The sequence below is a fragment of the Calypte anna genome, chromosome 4B, assembly GCF_003957555.1.
Source record: "Calypte anna isolate BGI_N300 chromosome 4B, bCalAnn1_v1.p, whole genome shotgun sequence".
Lineage (NCBI taxonomy): Eukaryota > Metazoa > Chordata > Aves > Apodiformes > Trochilidae > Calypte > Calypte anna.
Window position 1 is genome coordinate 14814685 of NC_044249.1, and position 25267 is coordinate 14839951.

The 25267-nt window shown below is 35.9% G+C and overlaps 1 protein-coding gene across 1 annotated transcript in view; it reads right to left on the bottom strand.

Annotated features, from left to right (window-relative positions):
- Positions 1–25267, bottom strand: part of RGS12 (regulator of G protein signaling 12) — an 80430-nt gene that overhangs the window by 40338 nt on the left and 14825 nt on the right. The window contains exon 3 of the mRNA XM_030450769.1: positions 19338–19457. Within this exon, the coding sequence (XP_030306629.1) occupies positions 19338–19457 (120 nt within the window). The remainder of the gene's footprint in view (positions 1–19337; positions 19458–25267) is intronic.

Here is a 25267-nt window from a genome sequence, read left to right on the forward strand (position 1 = left end):
CCTGTGTATTTATAATATTTCCTAGATGGAATACACACAGAAGAGAAAACATGCACATATACACAGTTCAAAAGAAAGGTTCTTAATAGTTTTCATTGTATTCTCCAGCCCTGGCAACAAATATTCCCACTCCTCTTCAAGATCCACCAAAAAACTTAATACTATCTTCTCCTTTCTTTTGTGTTTCCCTCGAGGATTTCATATTGCTTTTAACATCTGAAGAACATCACTTGTTACAAACTGTTGTGGCCTCATCATTCACATCATCACCAGAGGATGTGATCTGGTTTTTACTACAAGCAGTTTGCAAGTTTCAAAGTCTAAACTGGTCTCCAGTTTAGACACCATTCCTCTGGTGCTACTTCAGATAAACACAACTACATCTTTCATGGAAAGGATTTTAAAAAATTATTGTGCTGCTTCTTTAACTACACAAAGATAAATGTTTCTGAATCTTTGATGAATAATAATATCAAATAAATAGCATATATATAAATAATATCAAAAAAGTAGCACTGGTTTGGGCACAGTTTTTCAATGAGGCTTAGGAGACCTTTTCTGTCTGCATATAAATTTGGCAAGCACAGTATATATTCAGGAGTTGTACCTTAATTCATGCCTGTGATTTAGAGAATTTAATTTACATTGCTGAACTCTTTTATAAATCCTAATTTCTTATCGCCATACCACCTAGAACAGCTGAAGAATAAACAATTTCAATGTAATTTCTCAAAGAAGGAAGTAAAGGATGACTCAAAGTAATAGTATAAGTTTACACAGTAGACAGAAAAAATAAAAATACTTTCAAAATATATACATTTTAGGAATGGTTATTTACTTTGGCTGCTTGCTTGAATCAAGATTCAAACACCATGTACAATTTCCCTTTGTATTTTTGAAAGTTATCAAGTAAAATGAACAGGATTCTCATGGTAGTCAGAATATTTACACCATTTTTCAAAACATGGGAAGCTAACAATTCTAAAATATCAGCTGAAAAGAAAAACAGTGATTTCATAAAGCAGCTAAAGCATTACAGTATTAGTACCACTTCATTAGGTTCTATGGACAATGAGATACCACTTCACCTCAATCCATTTAGCATAAGTTAATGCTACTCACCACAGGCTGGTTTTGTATGTTTCATTTAAATGTGTCACCTAATGGACATTACCTTACATGTAGTAACATCCTAAAATCTCTCTAAGCAAGGCCTTAGAAATTATTATGTTTACTCATTTTTTTCAAAAATAGCACATACTGAAGAACAGAATTTCTTAGCCAAGTATCAACGACCTATTTCTGTACTATTAGAATATTTCAAATTTCCCTTTGGCTTTGTTATGTTCCATCTATGTGGTATTTTTTTATATATTACTGTGTCATTTAAACTACCCAGCATGTTTCATGCATTATCACTTCTGTAGGAGACACAATAAATTTATTTTAAGAATATGTTTTTAAATGCATTTATGTAACTGAACTAAATACACTTAATTCAACAAAACCAGCTAGAAACTAAACCTTGTAATTATTGTGTAAGAACTTACAAGAATATGTTCAAAACATGTTTGTGAATACTAAGAAATCTTAATATAAACCTGTCAGAAATTGCATGCAATCCACATTTAGACAAAGCAGTTTCTCTTCTAAACTGTTCAGCTGAAGCTTGTCTAGATTCGTCCAAAGGTATAAGTTGCAAGACCAGATTTTTTTATTACTATGATGATCTCATTTTAAAAATTCATTTAATTTGGGAGCTGTTATTCCTTCTACAGCCCTCACACTTATTACCACAGGCGGCTCTTCAGGACAAAATTTGATCCACTATATATATGAAGTCTGATTATTTGATGAAATTTAACACTACACATGAATTAAGAGCTATCTATTAAAAACCACACCTATTAAAAGCTATAAAATTGAACAGGTCCAGTAGCTATTTACTAAAAGATGGAGGATAAGGCTTGACCCTGAGCCAGTTAGGGCTAATGTGAAGACTTTTTAAAAAACCTTTTAATCATGTCATTGCAAATGCATGTATGAATTTTGTGAATGTGCATGTGAACTATCACCCAGAGATATAATCTCATTGCATTCAACCCTCAAATCTTTGACAGCCAGATAAGAACTGAAATTAGTTCTTCAAATTACCTGACTTCCAAAGATGTTTAGCAAAATCTCAGGGTATATGCCAGGAGGCTGATGGTAACAAATTACCAAAATTTAAAAATAAATCTAGTTGAGGCGAACTAACATGTCTTCCAGTGTATTTCTTCATGGGAACTCTGCTTGCTGATCTAGCTGGAGGTGCACAAGCAATGCACAACTTGCAAAGGTGGAACTCTCATCTAGACTTAAGGGCAGGATCCCTGTGAGCCAAGTGAAGAGCCCAGTGCCTTGGCCAGCAAGCTGAACAGGGACTTGCCAGTTCTGGCACACTGAAGATGCTCTGGGTCCCTGTAAACTGGCAAATGCTCCAGCAGATATTATATAGCATAAAGTTCTGATTAAGAGAAAACATGTAAAATTTCTCTTTGCATTATCTGTCTTTGTTATGTAGAAAAACCAGAAGGGCCCATGAGTTTTTTGATGTCTTGTTCAGGATTTGCTTGCCAGAAGTCTAGAAGAGTATTAACTTAAAATAACTAACAGGAAGAAAACTGCTCTCTGAGTACATAAACTTTTTTCCCAGAATAGAAGCAGACAACATAGTGTCTTCCAACCTCATAACTCATAAGGTTGAAACAGTCTATATAGATATATTTTGTGTGTGTGTGTATTTTTATATATATATATATATTAGCTTTCATGTTCTATGACCTATTAGATGTGTGCACCACTGCATGAAACTAGTCTGATGACATCTTCCAGCTGACAGAAACTCTTATCCAGAAAATCCACTTAGCTCCATTTTACATGGATCAGGTGCCAGGAACCTAAGTACTGCTAAAGTCTGCCATAAAAACACGACGCAAAAAACCCTTAAATACCCTAACCATAACCCAGACATTACACTGAGCCAATAAACCCATGTATACACACCAATGAGGTAAGAAAATACAAAAATGTCCTTTTTCTCAACCTCAGAATTTGTCACTCAAGTCAGTGTCATGCTCAAGTGCTTGAGAAGAACAAAAGGGAAGACAGGGATACCAGAAGAGGTGACACACACTCGAAATGCCAGACCCTGGCAACAAAATGGAGCAATGAGAAATCATCTCTGCTAACACAATGTGGGTCAGTGCCTTCCAGGCTCAGAGAAGTCATGTACACTTCTGAGATGCAGAGGGATAAAATCTATAAGCAAAGTGAAGAAGTATTCCTCTCTCCTACCTTAATAACAAAATCAAATTAAACAGAAACATTTCTTTCTTTCCAAATAGATTCAGAAAAAAAGGAATTAAAAATTACCTCTGAGTCTTTCCTATATCACACTTTCTTCCAATACAGGCACTGACTTTGTGCATAGTTCAAAAATTCTCTGATTGCTGCCTTTAGAATTTATTCGACTTGCCTAGTACAGTATTACACTACATACTCTTTTACAAAATCCTAATTAAGCCTATGAGCTTGGAATAAGCCCTCTTGGAATAAGCTTGGAATAAGCCCTACACCCCCCACCCCCCCAGATTCATTTTCTCATATGATTTCAATATATGAAAAAAGTTGGAAAACTTGTTTTGTTCTTTAAGAGATGAAGAACCAAAAAATTACAGACTGAAATAAAATAGTCAACTTTCAAAAATTCTGTAACTGAGCTCAGGGAAAGCTATCACTCAGTTGACTGTCTGGTTGCATCCAGCTTTGTTCAAGCTCCTCATTGAATCACCTGAAGCAACTTCTCCTTTTGCCAAGGTATGAGTTACAAGCAACTCCCTAGATCTTCAGTCACATTACTCCAGGACTTACATTACATATGTGCTCTTTTTTTCCTTTTCAATGCATTACAGGTTTCACGATGTACAAATCCCACAAACTCAACTGATCTCTGTTAGGGAGATCATGTCTCAAAATACAGTAAATATTTTTCTAATATTTTAAATTAAAAATAAAGCCATATTACTTATAAATCATTGATGGATTTCCCTTCTAATAAATAACCTTAGATGTATTTCTCAACTGAATATTTCAGTAATATTATTTTTATCATCAGTTCAAAATATAATTGGAATTAATTTAATGATTTGGAATTATATGAAAAGGATGTCCCCTCACAATACCACTTAGAGGAGAAATATTACATAATTTTTCAACTTGCTCTGCCAACAAAAAAGTGCATTTATAATAGTTAATAGAAAAGTATTATAGATGTAAGAATTCCCAAGGAAAAAAATACAGTACAACTACTGTACAGTAATTTCACTGAATACATTCTTCTCTGAAGGTTAAATATTTTTCTCAAATATTTAAATTTATGAAAAGCAACATATAAATAGTAAACAATGTGACATTTGGAATTTCTTTATGAAATAAATGTTCAACTTTTTATCCCAAACAAACACAGTGGCTTGAATGTCAAATCCATCCTTAAAATTATTTTGATAAAGACACATACACAAAATATATACAGTTTTACCTAACAGTATAGAAAGCATTATTACATCACAGAATTAAAAACTAGTTCCAAAGTATAAACATACTGATTTTTTAACTGCATACATATTGAGCACAGTTCATGAATACATCTCAAAATCTGAATGTTAGTTGGTACGACAAGATTGCCTTTTCTCTGATAAGAAAACACAATGGTTGAATTTACAAAGGAATTGCAAATCAAACACTCAGGTAAAAAAGCTTAAAGGCTAAGCAAAAAAACCATTCTGAAGGTAGTAAAATTCTACTCTAATTTCTTGCCAATAACAATAGCATCTTCTAATTTCTCTCTGCAACGATGCCTTGCCTTAGCTAAATATAATTCCTATCACTTACCCGCTCTTCATAAGAAACAGCAGTTATTTTTCCTAGCAGCACTCTTCCCAAATTCATCTTCACTTAATATAGAGAAAGCATTTCCTTAACACATCAGCTTCTCAAAGATTAAACTAAAAAATTCAACCCTGTTCCATGCCTGTACATGCCAGTAAAGTTTAAAGGCATTTCGTATGAAGTTCTATTTTACTCCCTTTATGTTTCCCATAGCAACAGGCCAATGCAGGAAGCTGTGGTTCGTCAGGGATTCAGATTAGATCTCAATTATCTCTCACCAGAAAAGCTAGATCATTTTATATAAATCACACTGATTGTATTTTAGAACGTTTCCTATAACAAATCAGGAATATAAATTGATGTTGAATTCTGTTACAGTCTTGTACTCAATTAAACAGAATTCCAAGAGACTTTTCAGAAAAATATTAATCAGTCTAGTATTAGTTATAGAAACATTTACATAGTAAACCACTATTTTCAGAGGTTTACATAATGCAAGCCAGAATAAAGTAGGACCTGCTTAACTTTTCAGAGGGTAACACTATAAACTCCATGTAAAAAGTCACAGTACAAAGAAATCTGGCATATTGAGTTAAACCTAGGAGTAGCCCATTGTCACTAAAGACAAAATCCTCCTTTAAGAAACCAACTGATATTCTGCCTTTCTGTCCTCACTACCTGAGCCTGTGGTTAACTGATGTAAAGACAGTTCTGTGCACAGCTCCTCAGGGACAGAGAACAAAACAGGGTACTTGTAATTTAAGAGGGAAATGTTACTAATTTGCCTGTGACAGCAGTGTCTTCAAGAGACTGTATGTGGAAAGCATAGGATTTCATAAAGTTTGCTGCTATTCACAAATAAACAGCAGTAGGACCTAAACATTCATTCCTGGTTTTTTTTAAAGCAAGCAATAAAATTTTCTGCTAAAAATAAACACCAGAACTGCAAACTGGGAATGATTAGTGGCATTTTTATGTTAGTGGAATGTCCTTAAAACCAAGTGGACTTACTAGTAGTTAAAAAAGAGGAATCTTCTCTCTTGTTCAGTTTAGCATGTGAAACCCCAATACCCATATAGTTCCTAGGTTCAGCCCCTAATACAGAAACAAACCTATGAAGAAGGCAAATACTATTCTGAACTTATACAGAGAGACAATGAGGCAAAAAGAGTATCTCACAAGACTGGGTTACAAAAGAGAGTCCAAATCTGCACATCTTCCCATTTTCAGATTTAGGATGAAGAGACTTAGTTAACAGAAAAGCTCCATTTTCTCAGTTTAAGTTAGAGAGAGCAGAGCAGAGATTTCAATATAAGTGCAGATAAAAGTGGAGGAACCATGCTTTAACAGGTATTCCTGACACATAAGCAAATTGCTGCAATAAACAAAGCTCATTTTATGATTGATTATTGTTTGAATAGGTACATCACTGCAGTTTATAAAGGCATCTTCTACGAGCATGGCATGAAGAAATGCAAAGTAAACAAATAGGTGGGTAGACAGGAAATGTGCTTTACAAACTACACCCTCCATTATTTTAGGACTTAAGAAGCACATCCCCTCTGGTAGTTGCACAGCAGGGAAGTTTTACTAGGTGGATAAGTGTTAAAAATTTAGAATTCTGTGAAGAAAATTTTTATTTCTATAAAGAAAAATGCACGAGCTATTTAAAAGCTGTGTACTGCTTGACACTAAACCCAGTGGGATGCAGGAGGTATTTGCACTGACAATAACTCAATCAACCAAACAGCAATAACAGTAGAGGTATGGAGGTGACCAGGCACATAATAATACTGACACTGGGTAAGTAAAAAGCACAAACAGATCAGAACTTTCTGATCAAAAGAAACAGGGAATTTTCCTGTGAACACCCCTCTGGGGTAACACAAAGAAGGGATTTTATCAATAGTGTTTACTTAATGTTAAACTTAAGTTCTTCAGGAATCACCTAGAAAGACAAAATGTACTACCAGAGATAAAACAATTGTGGTTTTTACCCATAAGAACCCAAGAATGATTAGGAGAAAAATAACCCCGCATGCAATGGGATATGGCTGCAGGACTAGCACTTCACCAGTGCATTAGTAGTGAACACTGTTGGGAACACTGTGTGTGAGCAATGTTTTATACAGTCCAGGCACATACTTTACATTATATACCTAATAATCCCTTAGTTTAAACAGATCTTTAGAGCTGTTGATTTTTTTTCACTGAACTAAGTATTGCACATCCACATTTTTTCCATACAGTGAATCTACTAGCACTGCAAATAAGCTTTAGCAATTAGACAGTACCAGGTAATGATAATGACTATGAAATGTCATGTGACTTGGGAGGCCTTTTAAAAAAATCATATCTTTCCACATTTTCACAGGTTATTTCAGCAGCTGCCAGATACAAAATGTTGTGATTTTGTGTACCACGTTTGTAAACCAGGCAGGCAGCTCAGAGTTCAAAGGTCAAAAGCAGAAGAAGGAATGTTAATTTGCAAAGTTATTAGTGCAAAGTGTTAAAATACTAAACAACAGCTTTAAAACCTTATTCTGATATAGCAAGGATGACATTTGTAAACCCACACCCATCTGTTTAGAAGCTAAACTGTGGGAAGGGGTAGAGACCCCAGATCTGGTTGATCTGTTTTTTCTCCTCTACCCTCCCTCCACTTCCAGCTCTTATTTTCTTTTATACATCTGTTTTCAGAACAGAAGAAGCTGAAGAGAAAGACAGAATGACAGGAAGTCTGGATAAGTTATAATTTGTCAAAAGATTAATAGGATTTAATATATCCCTGACTTCTTTCAGAAGAAAACACACACAAAGTCCACCAGGATACCAGAAGGAGGCAATAAATCCCCTGGACCAGCTCCTAGTCACACAAACTCCTAAAGTAAATTTGACATTTCCAGAATGCACTACCAAAAATCTTAAAACTCATCAATTATGTCTTTTTAAAGTTGTATTGGAGAAAGTAACAACTCCTTGCACGAAAGACAGAGAAAAATATTTAAGACTATGATTTAGCTCACCAACCCTGGTTACTGAAATAAAAAGCAGGAGTATCAAACCCTACACATAAAGCAAGAAAACTGATATAAAATAAAATTAGATTTTTCGTAATTATCCCATTCTCTGACAGGTACTCAAGGAAATTGATGCTTCATGCCTGGAAATATTTAAGGTCAGGCTGAATGAGGCTTTGAGCAACCTGTTCTAGTTGGAGGTGTCCCCTGACCATGCAGAGGGGCTGGAACTCTTTAAGATGACCTTTAAGGTCCCTTCCAACCCAAACCAGTCTGGGATTCTATGAAGCAGTCCCTATACATGAAAAGATTGTCATAGGTACAGCACTGTGGCTTTCCTCTATCAATTTGAAAGATAAGTATCCTTCCGATTCCAAGACTGTATTAACAAAAAATATTTCAAGCCAAACTCTCTGGAATTTATTCGTGTATAAATAACTGAAATACAAGCTGCCTTGTCAAATACCAAGACTTTCCATACAATAAATTCAGGGAAGCGAGGGACTGGATGCAAACTGCTGTTCGGAGTGCCCTCTGCTGTCTGCTGACGCTGCAGAGACTCCTGTACACATCTTAATGGATGAATTTAAGGAAGATTTACCATTCAGAAATTTATTCTAAAAGCAAATATTTTGGTTTTAATGACATACTGCAAGCTTTGAAAATACTTCTGTGGAGGCTAAATTGAAAATAAAAAATGTGTTTTTTCAAAAATATTTTTTTAAATAATTGCTATATTTTCCTTTTTTTGATCAACATTTTAGAAAGCTGAGTTCTCTCCACTAGTAAAACCATGCAGAAACAGCCTAACTCGCACATCCAGATGGAAGGTGACTTCAGCCCAACAGTAAATTAGAATAAAATTACAAATTAAGGAGGATATGATTAAGTGACAGATCACTGAAACACATTAATGCCTCTGAACTTTCTACTACTGCAGATGAAGCCTCCACGAATCAATAGACCTTGGGAAAATCAATGTAAAACTGACCACGAAAACTGTAGGTTATAAGTAAACAACAGATTTATGCCTTCCTAAGCCTTGCAATTGCTGCTTTTCCATTTCATTTTAAAAACTGATAGTTCTCCTGCTGTATTTTTAGCATTATACAATTACACTCTGAGATAAACAGACACACAGAGTACGACTATAATGCCAAAATTCAATAATACAGTTAGTACCTTTACTTACAAAATACGTGTTTTCTGAGCAACAAGAAGCTAGAACTGGTCTACAATCTTTGTGCCCCTGAAGCCTTTTATTCTATAAATACTTTTTATCTATTTTCAATTACTTTAACAACTCATACCATCTGATATTGGATAAAATATTTTTATTGGATAAAAATCTAGTTGGAATTACAAAAAAACCCACTTTAACTACATACCTTAAAACAACATTGTAACTTAGAACACAACATTCTAGCTTTACGGAAAAAAGATTTGCAAGTGTGGCGAAAATTAACAGAAAGACATATAAGAACCTTAATTAAAGAGGTATTTGTATATCCATTGTAGTCATTCCACATTTTAAAAACAATACAATGCTAAAGAGAGATTTTAAATGTCTATAAAAACGGTGTATCCTTAACTTCATAATACAGCTTATATAGCAAGTTAACTTAAATACTTACGAACTTTGTCTCTTTAAAACCTCATTAAATCCTTAGAAGCATTATTTTTCATATTTCACTGCAAGGTTTCTTAGCTCAGAAGATTACTCATTAAACCATCATATTCCTCTTTTCTGTTCGCTTGAGACAAACAAAACTTTATACTTACAGACACTTGACTACCAGTTAAAGTTTTCTCCATGTATAAATAGTTTAATAGTTCATAGTTAGGGAACAGTTCCTTCAACTTGATTATTTTGCTCTTTCTGAACACATATTTACGTCTTCCAGAGTCCAGTAAAAAAATGAGGCTTCTCTGCCTGTTGCCCTATCAACACCTCTCCCATACTCCTCCCTCCCCAGCAGTTTCTCCGCCCTCAATACTGGTTCTGTATCTTCTCATCAAAAGGAACAGGCAGCTTTTAAAATGCTGTTTAGGCAGGTCCTGTGTAACAATAAAGCTTCTGTAAAGACAACAGCATGCTGCTGAGGAATCTGCTAATGTAAAATGCATTCAGTAAGGGCCTACAGGACTCTGCCTTAACAGTTGTCTGAACTTGTTTAAGCACTGAGTCAACACTGTTATCCCCTCCAAAATATTGTCTTTTTTAATACATTCTCCTTTGATGAGTTTATTATCTGAAAGATTAAAGTCATCGGACCCTATTAAAAACACTTAAAATATATAATCTAGAAACACTTAAAAAAAAAAAAAAAAAGTTAAAATTTGTAAGACTCACAGCAAATTTATTTCAGTTTCTGGCATGTAGGTACGTGTCTCAGGATGATTACAATCACAGGTATGTTTATTATGCAATCCATCTCAACCTACCCAAATGCTCCATGCTCTTTTGAGGAAGCAGGGCATTGGCATTCACAAGGATTACGTCCCAAGTGAAACACAATTCTCATCATTTTCAATACCACACCTACTCTCCACAGAGACCTACAGTATTTGTGTATTTTCAGAAAGAAATACACACACTTTCTGCACAACATGTAATGCTTAAATTTGATCCTGCTACAGTTCCTCAGACCAGATGGAAGTAGAGGATGGGACTTTTACAGTATTTTTAAAGTATCAGAAGAATAGATGAAATGTTTCAGTGATTAAATATTGAATAAAAAGCAGTAGCTTATCTAGTTAAAGCTCTCTAGGTGACCCCTTTGGGTTTTCTTCTGGTCTCAAATTTTCCTGGAGTGATAAATCCTTGAGGGCAGTGAAAATTATAACTCCTAACCAAAACCCCAGCAGCTTAAGCATGGAGACAAGGTCACAAACAATTCACGGGTAGCTACAGTGCTGTAATTTGTGCCACATCTATTACATGATCAAGCTCTAGAATTACCAATTCAATAAGGTCTTTATTCATTCCCTAACATTAACCAGGTCTCACAGAGCAGAAGTCCCTCCTTAGCCCCAACAGACACAAAAAAAGACGTAACAGGAAGAGCAGCTGAGGAAGGGCAGGGACAGAAAGGCATGAAACCAGCCACCAGTTCCTCATTGCCCCCCAGGAAGAGCAGAGACAAGCTGCATTGCAGCAGAAGCTCTCACGAGGGAAGCTGGAGGTGCCCCCTCCCTCAGCACAAACAGCAAATGCTCCAGAGCCCACAGCAGTTCCGTGGCACCAGGAGACACTGTGGCCAGAGAGCCCTTTCCTTTACAAACACATTTACACCAAGTAAAAGAGTAGAATCCATAATCCCACAGTCACAGAGAAGCAATGTTCATCCTGGAGTCTAAAAACATAATAAATTCAGAATGTAGGTTTACCAAACCCAGGATTATGTTTCCAGTAGTGCCACATATGGATGTCTACCAGAGAGAAGCACGAGGCACCATGATATTTCCCTGATTACATTCTCCCAAACTCCAGGTATTTTTAGTTCAGGAAACTTCCTGATCCTGGTGTAGCTTGTCTCCTCAACAATCAGTTTATCAGCAATCAGCCCAGTGGCTCTCTTTTCCAAATACATGTCCACTTTGCCCCAGGAGATGCAAATTTCTTGCATCCACAGCACTCAGTGGTGAGGCTTCCCACAGAACTACTCACCTCCTACATCAACAATCGTGTTCTTCTCTTTGTTTTGCTCCTGGCTCCAGCTACCCTTAATTAATGGTGCCGACTTGTTGTCCCAAAGGAGACAGTGAGCAGTCAGTCCCAACTACATTTCTGTGCCACCCATGATTTTGTACTCTTTCTAGCCCTTTCCTGCTTCTAATAAATCATCACATTTTTGAAACAAAGAAACAAGGTATGGACAAATTGCAGATGCATACAAAGGAATCATTATATGTTATTTTCCTTTACTCCTTCCCTAATAATTCATAATGCAGAATTTTGTTTCAATGCTACTGTACTGAGCTGATGTTTCCATGCAGATGCCCCTTACAACCAGAAGAACTCACTTCTGAGAAATAAAGTCAGCTCAGAGACGTACACATAATTTGCTATATGAAACTAAAGCTATTTTGCCTTATTTGCATTGGTTTACATTTATCTGCATACATTTTCATCTGCCATTTTGTTGTCCAGTCATTCAGTCTTATAAAAGCAGCCAGCTCTCACCTTCAGAGGCTGCTCTTGTCCTTATTACCTTAACTTCACCTCAGTTCTTCCCTTCCTGGGAGGAGCCTTGTAAGACACTCTTGAATCAACAAGTGAAACATAAGGAACAGATGCAAGGACCAGCCTTAAGCAGCGAATAGTTCTGAATTTCAACAGCAAACCCCAGTGCATTAAGCTGTTATTCAGCCATAATGTCATGTGCCTCATGAACTGGAGCCAGAATGGTTTAAGTTCAAAAACACACAAGCCCACTTTTAAAAGAACACGAGGTACCAAAGGGTAATAGAGAAAGACACCCCTAAGAGGTTGCCCACCTACCAAGCATCCCAGATCTGAGTGAACTGACTGTTTCATCACTTCTCAAGTAAACCAGAAACAAAAGAACAGAGCCAAAACCAAGGTTGGATACCTTACACTGATGAACTAAGGGATGTTACCCCTCTGTAGCTTCAGGTGATAACTTAAATTGTTCACCTTGGATGATCCATAAATATGACCTCATCAGAGATGTTACCAGCCTATTAATAAATTGACCTGCATTCAATTAATTACACATTAATCACACATCTTTGGCTACTGGTCCCTGCAAGGATAAAGTGTGCCTCTGGTTCTGTGACACAAACTGTGTTGGAGAGTCAAGCCCAGAGACAGTAAGGTTTGGGCAGCACTGGAGTGGCTGTATCAGACAATGTACTGACTGCTGCCTCAGGGAAAATTTCCCCATATAGTGCCAACTGTCTTTGCACATATGAACTCCTTATGGAATCCATCCTAGGCAGCACTGTTGGTTTCTTCTCAGGCACCAAATTATGGAACAAGCACTGCCATCATGAGCACTGCCATATGCACCTCACAAAGATAGTAGAGACTACATCCACTTCTCAGCACATTCTCTGACTACTCTGCTTTTTACATGCAAATTTCCATTGCAAATTCATCCAGAATTTTAAATAAAGAAAATAATGCAAAAGTAGGAGAAAATGGTAAACAGTAAAAGTATACTAGTATGGTAATTTTACCAACTGCACTAACAGAAAACAAATCCCATTTTCTACAGTATCTGCAAAAAGTCAAACAGTTTATAGTCTGGACTGTATATAGAAATAGAAATAAGTATCTCCAATTCAAGATTAAGAGGTTACACACAGCAATACTCATCTGTTGACCAACCCACCATTGTCAGATACTTTACAAAACAGTGTAAAAAGCATAAGAAGTCTCCATGCTCAAATCCATAAATGTAAGGAATACTTCAGAGCATATATTGGTAATCTTTTTAAAATCATGGTACAACATAAAATACCAGCATAAGCTAAACATTAATGCTAGTGAACAATCTGTGATAAAAATAAATAAATGCATACTGCTAGCATGATGTTTTCACTCCTTGGGGAGTAATAATGGATATACTAGAAGCACCTGGTAAGATCACACATGCCAAAGTAAAAGCCTGAAGAAGATCCTCTAGAGTATGCTAAAAGAGTTTGAAATTCTTTATGAAGTAGTCTAGAGAACCAAATATAAAAAAAAATATGCTCTTGGAAGTCTTTAAGACATACTAAGAAATACAACAGAAAAGAAAATGTCTAAGGGATAATATAGGCATCATCCAGAACAAGATGTTGGCAACCTTCAGACTTACTGGCTATGTATGTCCTAGTCAAATAGTGCCACAAGGTACTGTGTAGTTCCAAAGACAGCTGATGATTCCTGGTCACTATCACACCCCCAAGCTCTCCCAGCCTGCAACTGATCAAGCTGGTTGCACCCAAACTGCCTGCTGGGTGCAGTGATGCTGGCTATTCGGGCTAATTTCCAAACCATGTCCAAAACCATTTGAGAAAATAATACACTCGTTGGCCAGTGAGGAAGCCACATAAATGACAACTCTGGCAATGTGACAGCACGGACACCACAATCCCAGGCACTGTTTCATTTCCCAGCACAGGTCTGCAGCCACCATGGATGCTTTCCAAGCCTTACTGGTGACCTCCATGACCACACATGCTACAGTAATTTAAGGTAAAGAAATCAATGTTTAATGGCATAAATAACTACACTACAGCAAGAGGGTTTGAGCTATCACAGCAAGTGACTGCAAAATCACTAAGCACTGATTGCACTGATTGGAAAGCTGGGCCCTGGTGGAACACTCCAAGAAACAGGATCTGTTCCCTGCTACTCCAGCCAGTAACACCAGACAGGTTCTAGGAAAGAGAAGCAAGAAAAATAACCCAGGCTGCAGTCACACATCCACAAGATTTCCAAAGCCCACTTATGAGACTGGAGCAGCTCTTTAAGAACTCTGTTATTAACATGTTAGTACAACTTTTACATACACAAATAGAGATTTTATTCTTGTACACAGTTTTATGACTGGCATTTTCTCCACGAAAGCAAAGATTGGCTTAGATATCTTACATAAAAAATAGGACAAAATACATGCAAAAGATGCAATACTTAAAGGTCATGCACAGTGGAACCTGTGTGTACTGGCAGCCCTTGGCAGGTTATCAGAGCTTAAAAAAAATGGTGATACCTAAGGCAAAAACATGCATTCTTTTCAAATTTTAAATTCACAATTGTAAGCTGAAAATGAATAAGTCTCTTGATTTGAATCACATTTCATATACTTTTCATATTGGTGGTGTTGTGGCCATGGTGATAATCTCAGAACATCAGCAAAGCAAGCTCTGAAGGCAGTTTTAACACTTTTTATTAGACAACTGAAAGAGTGGGAAAAATTTAGGGCATGTTTGCTCTTCTTTTCTGATTTTCCTAGTATACTAGGTTGGTCTAATATAAGCTCTTATGTCTATGTGTAAGTTTGGTATGATTATTTAAATCAGTCAAACAAAGACGGGTTCCCAGTTAAAAACTCATTATTAAGTCAAATGAGCATTTAGGGGTTTTTGCCACCCACAGATGCCAAAGCTAATATCCAGCAGAGACATGTAATTCATTAGTATAAAAACCTCATACTAAAGAGATGTGTTGTATGCTTTCAATTAGGAGATGGAATGCAAAAGAAGTTGCTTCAGTGAAATTAACAGAACAGAAAAAACCCAAGCATTATTATCTATAATAACAGCTAACAATACTACATTATTAATGGTTATAATTAAGATAGAACATTCTAACAAAAATCCTCACACTGATTTTTAAAAGGACTATATATTTCAACTCTGCACACATTACTCAAATCTAGAAATTTGATCTAACAAATGTTGTTTTTCACATACGATGTAGCTTTAAGTTTTCCAAAAGAGGGTGAGGACAAGAGGAAAAGCAGCAAAAGCCATTTTTTTTCTCCTGATATTTAGTTATAAGAAATAAAGAGTCTTTAATTTTAAAATGATCTTTTAATGTAAAGATTGTTTAACAATATTCAATGAGTCTGATAATTGTTTGCCCAAGATATTATGTCTCTCATTATACCATCTTTTCATGGTTTTAACCACAGAGATGTACTAAAAGTACAAGTGCCACAATGATTTTCAGGAAACACAAGAGCATCAAATGTTCTCCTTTGTGAAGAGGAACCTCATCATTTTACTTGAAGGGCATACTCAAAGGTCTCCCATTTTTACAGACCTCAAGAAAAACTAAAATATGAATGGAATGAGCTTCAGTTGAAAGTGTGACAGATATGGTTCCAAAACTGTTGAATAAAATGACCGCTTTGTTTATTGTAATTTTTTGCAAAGGCAGTGTTCTAGTCTCTGCAGTCTCACAAGGTGACCTTTAATATGTTTGTAAATCTATAAACAATGCCAGGACAGAATCGTGCAAGAGGATGAGAGTAGTGGCACTTACCAACAGGGAGGAGAATTAGGAAGAATGATAGAATCATGCTCTCTCAATAGTCCAGATATTAAATAATTCTAAATCATAGCAAAATTCATTTAGCTTAAGCTACATCCTGCTAATAGGATCCAGAAAACATGCTAAGAAGTAAAATTGGTGGAAATTACAGAATTTTAAAATGGTTGTAATGTAAACATGACACCATTTCACAATAACAAATGATTTGCACATGGAAGTTTATTACTACATACAGAACAGGAATCTGATTTTATTAAGAACAGATTCTACATACATTTCTTGTGAATGCAACCTAATTAACACATATATTAGATATGCTGATATTCTGAACTGGCCTCAGCCCTGGTGTGAACAAGCACAATTGCCACAGTTCAGAAATAAAACAGTGTATTTTGTGTTTTGCAAGACATTTTCCATACCAGTCACAGCATAACCATTAATTTTTCACTCTCATCTTATTTTGATCCCTGCAGATTTAAGATAAACTTGTATACAGGTTCTAGTAATAAAAACATCACCGAAAGTTTAATCCTATAAACTTATCTGTTTTCTTCTATGTATAACACAGCTTCTTCAGGTAGGAAGAAAGTGCTCAAACAGGGGCAGCTGTGCCACTGCAACTAATTCCAATTTTACGAGAATATTGTCTGTGCCAGACACAATCTAACAATTTAAAAGAAAAAGTGAAATATTCTCTCGCAATAATTGCTTTTATTTATTAGCATCTTATATATCAACCTACGTTTTATTCTCAGAGAGATCAAAAAAAAAAACAACCAAACTGCAAGGAAATTACGCCACCCTATGGCAGAAGACAGAAAAACTGACGCTTGGTATTTCACAGGCTTCAGCTCCAAAACCAAAAGGAGCAAGTTCATCCTTTCACAAAAAATAGTCTTTTTCAGACCCATAATTAAATGAACACTTCGCAGCATATGCCCATAAAAGAAACTGAATGGAACCTACTTATGCTGCTCAATTTAGAAGACTAAAAGTTGGCTGCCAGCAGGAATCAAACCCACAAGGTAAGAGACACACATTAATTTTCCAACTTCATGTTTGGGTTAGTACCTGATCCATTCTACTAAGATAACTGGAAAGAACACAAAAGCAATGAGTAGCCTGTATAATATGTTCATGATCATTATTCCAAAGGTGGAGTCTCTAAAGAATTTCCTGGTATTGTTATTTCCTCTTCCAGCATCTCTAAATAGATGGCCTGAAATAAACTAAACATGCACTAACAACATTGTATTCTATTACACTTAGTGTTAACAGTGCTTGAGAAATGTGCTGCAGTAGCAACATGAAAGTTCAGAATCCAAATCAAAACAACTCAATACTATTTTACTCCAACTTATGAAGTTTTTGAAAATCCTCTCTGGGTCAGTATTTCTCCCGGGGGCTAAGATATCATTTTCTTATGACATGCAGAGAGAGGAAAAAAAAAATTTCCAAGTGAAAAGAAGCAATTAACAGAAAGTATTCCACACCCAAATGGCCTCATGTAGTAACGGCATTCATCCAAATGCAGATTTTAATACAGATTGAATTTATATGGTGACCTCAAATATAAGTTTCCCCATCCAAAGTCACAGCTTTAACAATTAAATGTTGAGTAATCCAGAGAGGCTGCTCAATCCCTCCTGTTGGTGCTACTCAATTTAAACACTAACAAATACCAACTAAGACATAATGAGAGAAAAATTGACTTTAGGCTAGTAACTATGACATCTTTCTGAAACTTAAAGTACCAAGTCTCTATTTTAATGAATATTTATTCAGTGTAAAACAACTCCAACAACAGAAATTAAATTATATCCTTGGTTTTTAAAACATTCTTTCAAAATACGAGATGTGCACATAAATTTATATGAAATTTCAACACAGAAAAATGTGGTGTGAATTGTCTTTTTCCTATTGCACATGCATTATGAGCTCTTAGGCTCTTAGAGATTCTGAAAGCATTCTTAGTGCAGAAATTCTGTAAAACCAGTAATACATATTAGCAAGCTTTTCTAATTTAGAAGAACCACCATTTTCTAATGAAGAAAGGTGTAGTTAGGTGGTTCCCAACCAGTTTTATCCAGAGGATATTTCTCTGATGAAATTACACACTTTCTCTATTACAGTTATGAGTGCGAAGAAATTTAAAAAGTTTTTTCCATGACTAGAAAAAACAAGCAAGACACTTAAAAGCTTCAGACAGGACAGAAATAGACCACAATAAAAAACATCCTTCAAGACATCTGAGGAATAAGTACAGTTTGTACCTGCATTCCCTAAGCATACCAGAAGCTTCTTCCATATATTCTGCTCCCTAAAACTCCAGTGCACTGAACGCCCCTCTGCTTTAGAGCAGAGCCCATGAAATGCTGTTCTTCCTGTATTTTCCCACAGCAGAGAACTCAGAATATCTCCTTCTTTCCTCCACCCATCTTAAACTCTTTTTAAACACCTCCTTCCCACTTTGAGGAATTGGCATGCCACATTCCCTCCCATGCTGAACAGAAGCATAATAGGTACTACATGGTTCCTACACCAAGAGCTCTGCATGAATTTTTCTTTCTTTCTTTCCAACCACAAATCTTCTTCCAGATAAGCATGATAAAGGGGAAAGGCAAAAATCTCTCTGTTAACATCATTATTGGACAGGTTTTCCCAAGGAAGCACTCTAGAGAAGGTGAAGCTATTTTCCTGCAGCTGGTTGACGGAGGCTCTCAGCAGAGCAGGAGCATCTTTTTTAATTCAGATGGCTTTTCATTCCTTGTTTTCACCACAATCAGTAAGGTTTGGCCACTGATGCCCAGGTATCAGCTGATGTTACACCAGACATGAAATAGTTTTACTATACTCAGAAAGACCCAAAATCACCATAACCAACGACTAACATCAGGTTGATGAGGAATTCCCTTTTCTCAATTTCTGAAATACAGGTTGGAAAAACCTATTGAAGTATTTTTATAAACTTTTCCACACTCAGTAAGCTACATTCTCTAGCAAGTCATGTAAAGTGCCAGGTCCACCAACTAATTTAATTGTCAAATGAGCATTTGATTTTTTTATACACTTATTTCTAAGATATGAAAAACCTTTCAATCAGCAAAATTATTTTTTGCGTTACATGACCAGGGTAAAATAAAGTCAAAATTATCCACAGAAAGAATGGCCACTGCTGACATCAATGTAAACTAATAAATACTGAAAAAGTCAGGTGACACTTGAAATCTGTATTCTTCTCATATAAAGGTCATTTGATGATTAGTATCTTTATTACACAACAGATGTTATTTATTTTCTTTCATTAATGATTAGCATTAACTACTCTAAGTTCCTCTCTAGTATTCATTTCTAAGTTTTAAGTGACAGTCAAGTACCTCAAGGTCATCCAGAGAACGAGTAATGCTGAATCGCTTCGATCTTCCAAATGATCTTCGCACAGAAGAACGTGGGGGAGGAGCCTGATTTAATCCCACTGGATGTCCAAAATTTGCACCCTAAACAAAACAGAAAATGTTATTTTATTTCTTTAATTTTAGTACATTGTTGGTCCTCAAGAGAGTATCTGAATTTTAAGCATCAGTAAGTACAGCAGGAAGTCCAAGGAGATCAGCAACTTGGCCACAAGTTCAACACACGTCAGTGACTTCCATTCCCCTGTAATATCATGTATTAAAGTTATTAAAGTCATTAAAGTTAGCTTTTTCCAGGCCCAAGTCAAATATGATAAATACACAGCACAAACATGAGCCATCAGTTAGGCTGCTAAAGTGTACATGTGCTACATGTTAGTATAGCAGACAGAGCTGAGTTAAAATCAAGAGTAGCTCTTCACTGTTTTAACTGGAAAATATTTACAATGACCAAATGTTTATTCTTTCTGTAGGAAACTACCATCCTAAAAAACATGTCACCCAGCTTCTGTTGGAGTACTCTGCCACACTTTTATAAAAGTTACTTTCACTGATCCTTTTTAAAAGGCTTTCTACTGTGAAGTCCAACTTTTTTAATCATACAGTATGAAATGCAGGAGCTTTTGTTACGAGGAATTTAATCACTTGAATGTTTCCATTACGAGAAATGGTGCTGCAATAATTAAATGGCTTTCTCTTTTCCCCCCGTAATCATATTCTTTCTCCTTAAAAAGTCACCAGATGTCAGATAAGCTACAGCTCAGCATGTACATATCTAGTTTATGACAAATGGCATTGTGTAAACTTAAACCTAAAAGTAGACACACAGCCAGTGACTGGTGCTAAGCAGATGTACATAAACTCACCACATTATGAAAACTTGTGAATATGTGCCTGAAATTTTGGATTCCTTCCACTGTAACATACAATGAAATTTCCTCCTTCTCTTCTGATGCTTTTTCACTTTAGAAAGTAAGACTTTAATTAAGAATAAACTTAATTTCAGCATCTTTCTTCATCACAGTAAGCTTAAAAACATATTTATTAGTACTTCTGTAATAGCTTATTGGCAGCTTTGTAATATTTAATAAATTTTATATACATATTTGTTTCTTCCTTTGGGCAAGCTGCTGTACTCTCAAGTCTGAAATATTCTGGTATCCCTTTGATCACTTGCTTGAAAGTCTATAAATGGCACATTAACCAAAAGAACAATCAGAAATTCCATGTCTTGCAATCTCATGCTAACAACCATTCGTACAAAGTAAAAGAGAGGATCAGGAATATTATACAGCCTCCTTACTACAATAACAGATAAGGTCTCCAACAGAAGACTGTCTGCCTGTTTGCTTACTCCCATGGATTTCTTTAGGAACAGGGTGCTCTGACTGTCACCAGACTGCTTACAAGCCCACAGAAACTGCAGGATGTAACTAACACACAACCTGGACCCAGCTATGTTAGCAGGGTTGATCACTGCAACAGAGGCTCCAGCTTCTTAATTCAGTATTAAAAGTGATCCACTTTTACATGAAATCTCCTTCCCTCCTGATCTTCAATTTACTAAGAGTTTGGGGTTTTTTCTTGGCTGAAAAGAAAATTGGGCAGGTTCTGAAATGGAAAACTGGAAATCTGACAACTAGAGATTAGCTTGTAAGGTTTTTAAGAGAACATTTAAAAGCGCAGTAAAAACAAATTAAGATGGCTTTTGCTAAAATTACTAACTAAACGTGGAGACTGGAAAATTCTCTCTGTAAATGTTCATAGATAGCACCCACTGGAATGAGGACAGCTTCTGTCTTTCTGAGCAACTTTTAAAATCATCTGTTCATCTAGGCAGGCACCACCACCGTGTTTCACCCCTTGCTCATACCTTCAGGTCACAGCAGTCTTTCCTCTCTAAATTAAAAGCTTATTTCAATGGGGTCACCTATGCCAAACAGTGAACTCCACATTAATCCTTGACTAAATTCAACAGTATCCATTATTATAACTGAATAACATTTCAAAAACACTAACATGGCTCCTCCTGCATGAGTAGGTTCCTGTTAAAACAGCATGAAATATGTGTACAGCTACAAGGTTTCACCACTAGTAAAGTATGAGCACACTAGTTCTGCAATTTTTCTATTTTTTTATCTGTGAATTAGTGAAAATCAGACAGCTCAGTGAATCCTAAGGCTGGTGGAATCGATTACATTATTAGTGTGAGCACAACTGCTATTTTGAAACTAATGAAATAGTTACACAGTATGGATTCTGCTTAATGGTCTATGATGTATTTCTCAAAACAAGATGCAATCCTCAGAGGATTTAATATTTTATAAAAGAAAGCTGGTAAAAGAAAAAGGAAGAACACTATTAGTAGCAGTCATACCTATTTTGAATAATAAACACATTTTTCATTTTTCTTTCTAATTCAGCCCAAAAAGAATATAAAATGTCCAGTATATATTTAAATAGTGAAGCTGTCTAAGATTCTGGGAGATAATGACATACAACTAGACATCATACAGTGAAAAAAATTTTGAAACAGTAACATTACAAATTGAAGGAAGAAGAACAAACTGCCTGAAGACAAATCTAATTAGATTCCACTGAGAGGCAGATTCTAGATAAGATTAATTATCACCAGATGCCCCATTCTAGACATAAATACTGTAAACCTATCTGTGGTCAGAAACATAACAAAGGGAAAGAGGGAGAGTGGACAAAAAACACAAATTGTGTGGTAGTAGAAAAGAGAAGAAGAAATGGGTATTCAGTCAAAAAATTTATTTATCTTTTTTGCACTCATACAAAATCTTACTACTGAAGCATGGATGGAATCGTAAAGAAAAATGGAAAGGGAAAAAAAAGACCCTGAGAATAAAAGTGTTTAAGGAACGATTACAAAATATAAAAATTCACTGAGCTAATCATTTCCCCCACCCCTTTGGATAACAACTGCAATTAGGAAAATATTTTCAATGGATAAAAATCTCTTCCTTGCTCTGAAGAATCAAATTAATGATCTAGGAAATTAAGGAAGACATTGCTAAAAAAACTGACTGCAGTTCACAAAGTATTTAATTTCCTAGTAATGCTGCTGAGAAGTCTCCCTTTTCATCTTTTCTTGACTCTATTCCAGCCATACAGATTCTGAAGGCAGACCAGTTCCTTCTGCAGATCAGTTTAGAAAATGGCATACACACACACACACAAAGAAAGCAAATATCAGCAATATTTTGGCAAATATTTTCATGGGACTCAAGCTGGAAATAAAGCATCCATAACTTGAAGACACAACAGTCACTACAACTACAATGTACTAAATACCATGGCTCAAGAAATCCCCTGTAGTTTAGCAAGGAGAGACTGCTCATGCAATGATTGATATTAATGTAAAATTTGCAGTCTGTTAGCCATAAAGAAATTATCATACTTCTAAGAGGCCTTATTGCACTGTTAAACAGATATTAAAAAACATTACACAAGCTTAAAAAAAAATTAGTAACTTTACATTATATGACCTAGAAAATGCTGTTTCATTCATTGTTGGCTGCCTTGCTAGAACACTGAAATTTGCTACATGAACACTGGGCTGTGATGTTTTTTTAAACACAGATTGCCTATAAGCCCTAGAAAAATTTACAATCATATCCTAAAGATTCTCCTCAGGAAATACTGTGTTGTTGAAGTTATAAAAGACAACTCTAAAAATATCTGGATATTCAAAATAAGCTAAGAAATCCTACCACAGAACAGTATTAGAAACTGAAGTCCATCTAGTACTTCACAAAGTATCTCCATTTGAGGCATCCAGAAACAAACAGAAAAGCACAGAAATTTGTGAAAACAAGTAAATCAGTGAAAAAGGTGACAGCAATACATCCTCTGCATTTTGCAATACAGACACTTACAACCCTGCTACTATTATCATGATGAAAGTACAAAAGAGCGTATCTCTAAAAGCCTTTATCCTGTTATGATTTGGCAGATGGAGTGGAAAAACAACAAAGGATTAAAGGAATTAAAACACTGATGATCTAAAAAATCCATTCCTCTTTCTATTCTCGTAACAAAGTAAAATTATGAACTAGCATGGACTGAAATATCTGATCATAAAATAATCATAAAAGAAAAAGAACAATGAATGGGTCTGTATTTTTTTTTTAAATATATGACTGGATCAACCCTTTTCCTTAGGGCAGCAGGAAATGGCAAGTACAAATACATGCCCCTGAAATAACCATCAATCACTTTTAAATTTTTAACCTGCCCATTTGACCTTGTGGGTGAGCAATCTCCTAATCTACCTGACAAGAAAAGCATTAAAAACAAAAGTCACCTGAGAAGTATTGGTATAAAAGCAGTCGGTGAATGTGCCAAAGTGAGAACAGCTACTGCCTGGTAACAAGAAAGGTTTAAAAGAAAAGTATAAATGAGAATGTGGAACATGTTGTGTGCATTTCATCTGTTAGCAAGACGTGACTCATGTTCAGCAGAGCAAAGGAAAATGACTGAATGCAAGGTAACTTGCACAGATCAAATTCTTTAAACCAAAAAGGATGGGATCTTAGAAGTAATTTCAACTGATAAACAAGCCAGGCAGCAGTTCCACAGAACATTCTTTTCAGCAGCTGTGCTATCTTAAGGACTTTGCATGTACCTCTGCCCACTCATGTGAGCTCCCAGATTGCAGCAGGCTGCCCCCTCATCTCCACTAACAATAAAGTACAAAATTTAAAAACCCTGTATCTAACACACATCCATGGTCAACACAACTGATGATTCCCAGTGCCAACTCCAGCTTGAGAGTGACAAGAACTCTTAAAGTTGGTACTACCAAAGAAATGCAATGTGAAACTATGATAGTCAATATGATACTCTAACTTCTAGCTTGAGTGCTCAGAAGCAAGTTGATGAAGCCTTATAAATTAATCAGAACCCAAAGAAACCAAACACCTTTAGAAAACATCTTCAATTAACCAAATTCCTCAGTATAACATGAGATGTGTCATTTTCTTTTGTATCTTAGCAAACGCCCTTATCAAGTATCACAACTTTTTTACAAATCATCACACAAAACAACCTGAAATTTTCATTTTGTAACACCTCATTTTTGTGTCTCTCTACAGTTACACATACATTGTCCTTTTATCCAAATACCTGAATATAACTAATAAAACAATGAGATTCCTCTCCTCTGGTAGAGCAGTTTTAAAGCTGGAGGAGCAGGAAGGTACCAGGGAGAAGATGCTGGTGGCTCCTGGAGTACAAGAGGCAAAGGAAGTGGGAGATTTTTGCTAGGTGTTCAAGAACTCTTAACAAAGACAAAATACAGAGAGCTGGCAGCAGGAATATATGAAGGGGGGAAAGGGACAAAGAAAAACTGTGAGGCTTAGGCCAGCTTTACTATATCTAGCAAATTTAGACTTTTTGTGGAAAACACATCACAGATTGTGGCCATAAGGGGAAAATAAAGGGGATGAATCTTATGGGACAGAGAATGCAATGAGTACTAGAAAGAAATTTGATTCTATCCTGGCTCAAACTGTGAGAATCACACTAACTATAAAATCATCAAATGTTAATTTCTCCATTTCCTATATCCACTTATTGAAGCTTTTAAAAACTCATTATTTTTAAGTTTGACTCTATGACCTTTTTATGGTAAACTGCATAATGGTTCAGAAGCCAGATACACAGATCAGATCATTTGAAACTTCTGTGAATATTCAAAACATGCCAAATTTACTCTCAGATGATAAACAGAAGGAGGGTCAGTCTGGAGCATCATTTCTGCTTTACAAAAAAATGCAGGTTTAAGGCTTCTGAAAAGAAGATCCTAATTCAGACCCTTCTGCCACAGTACTGTCAATACAATCCAGTGCACAGAATCAAAAAATACT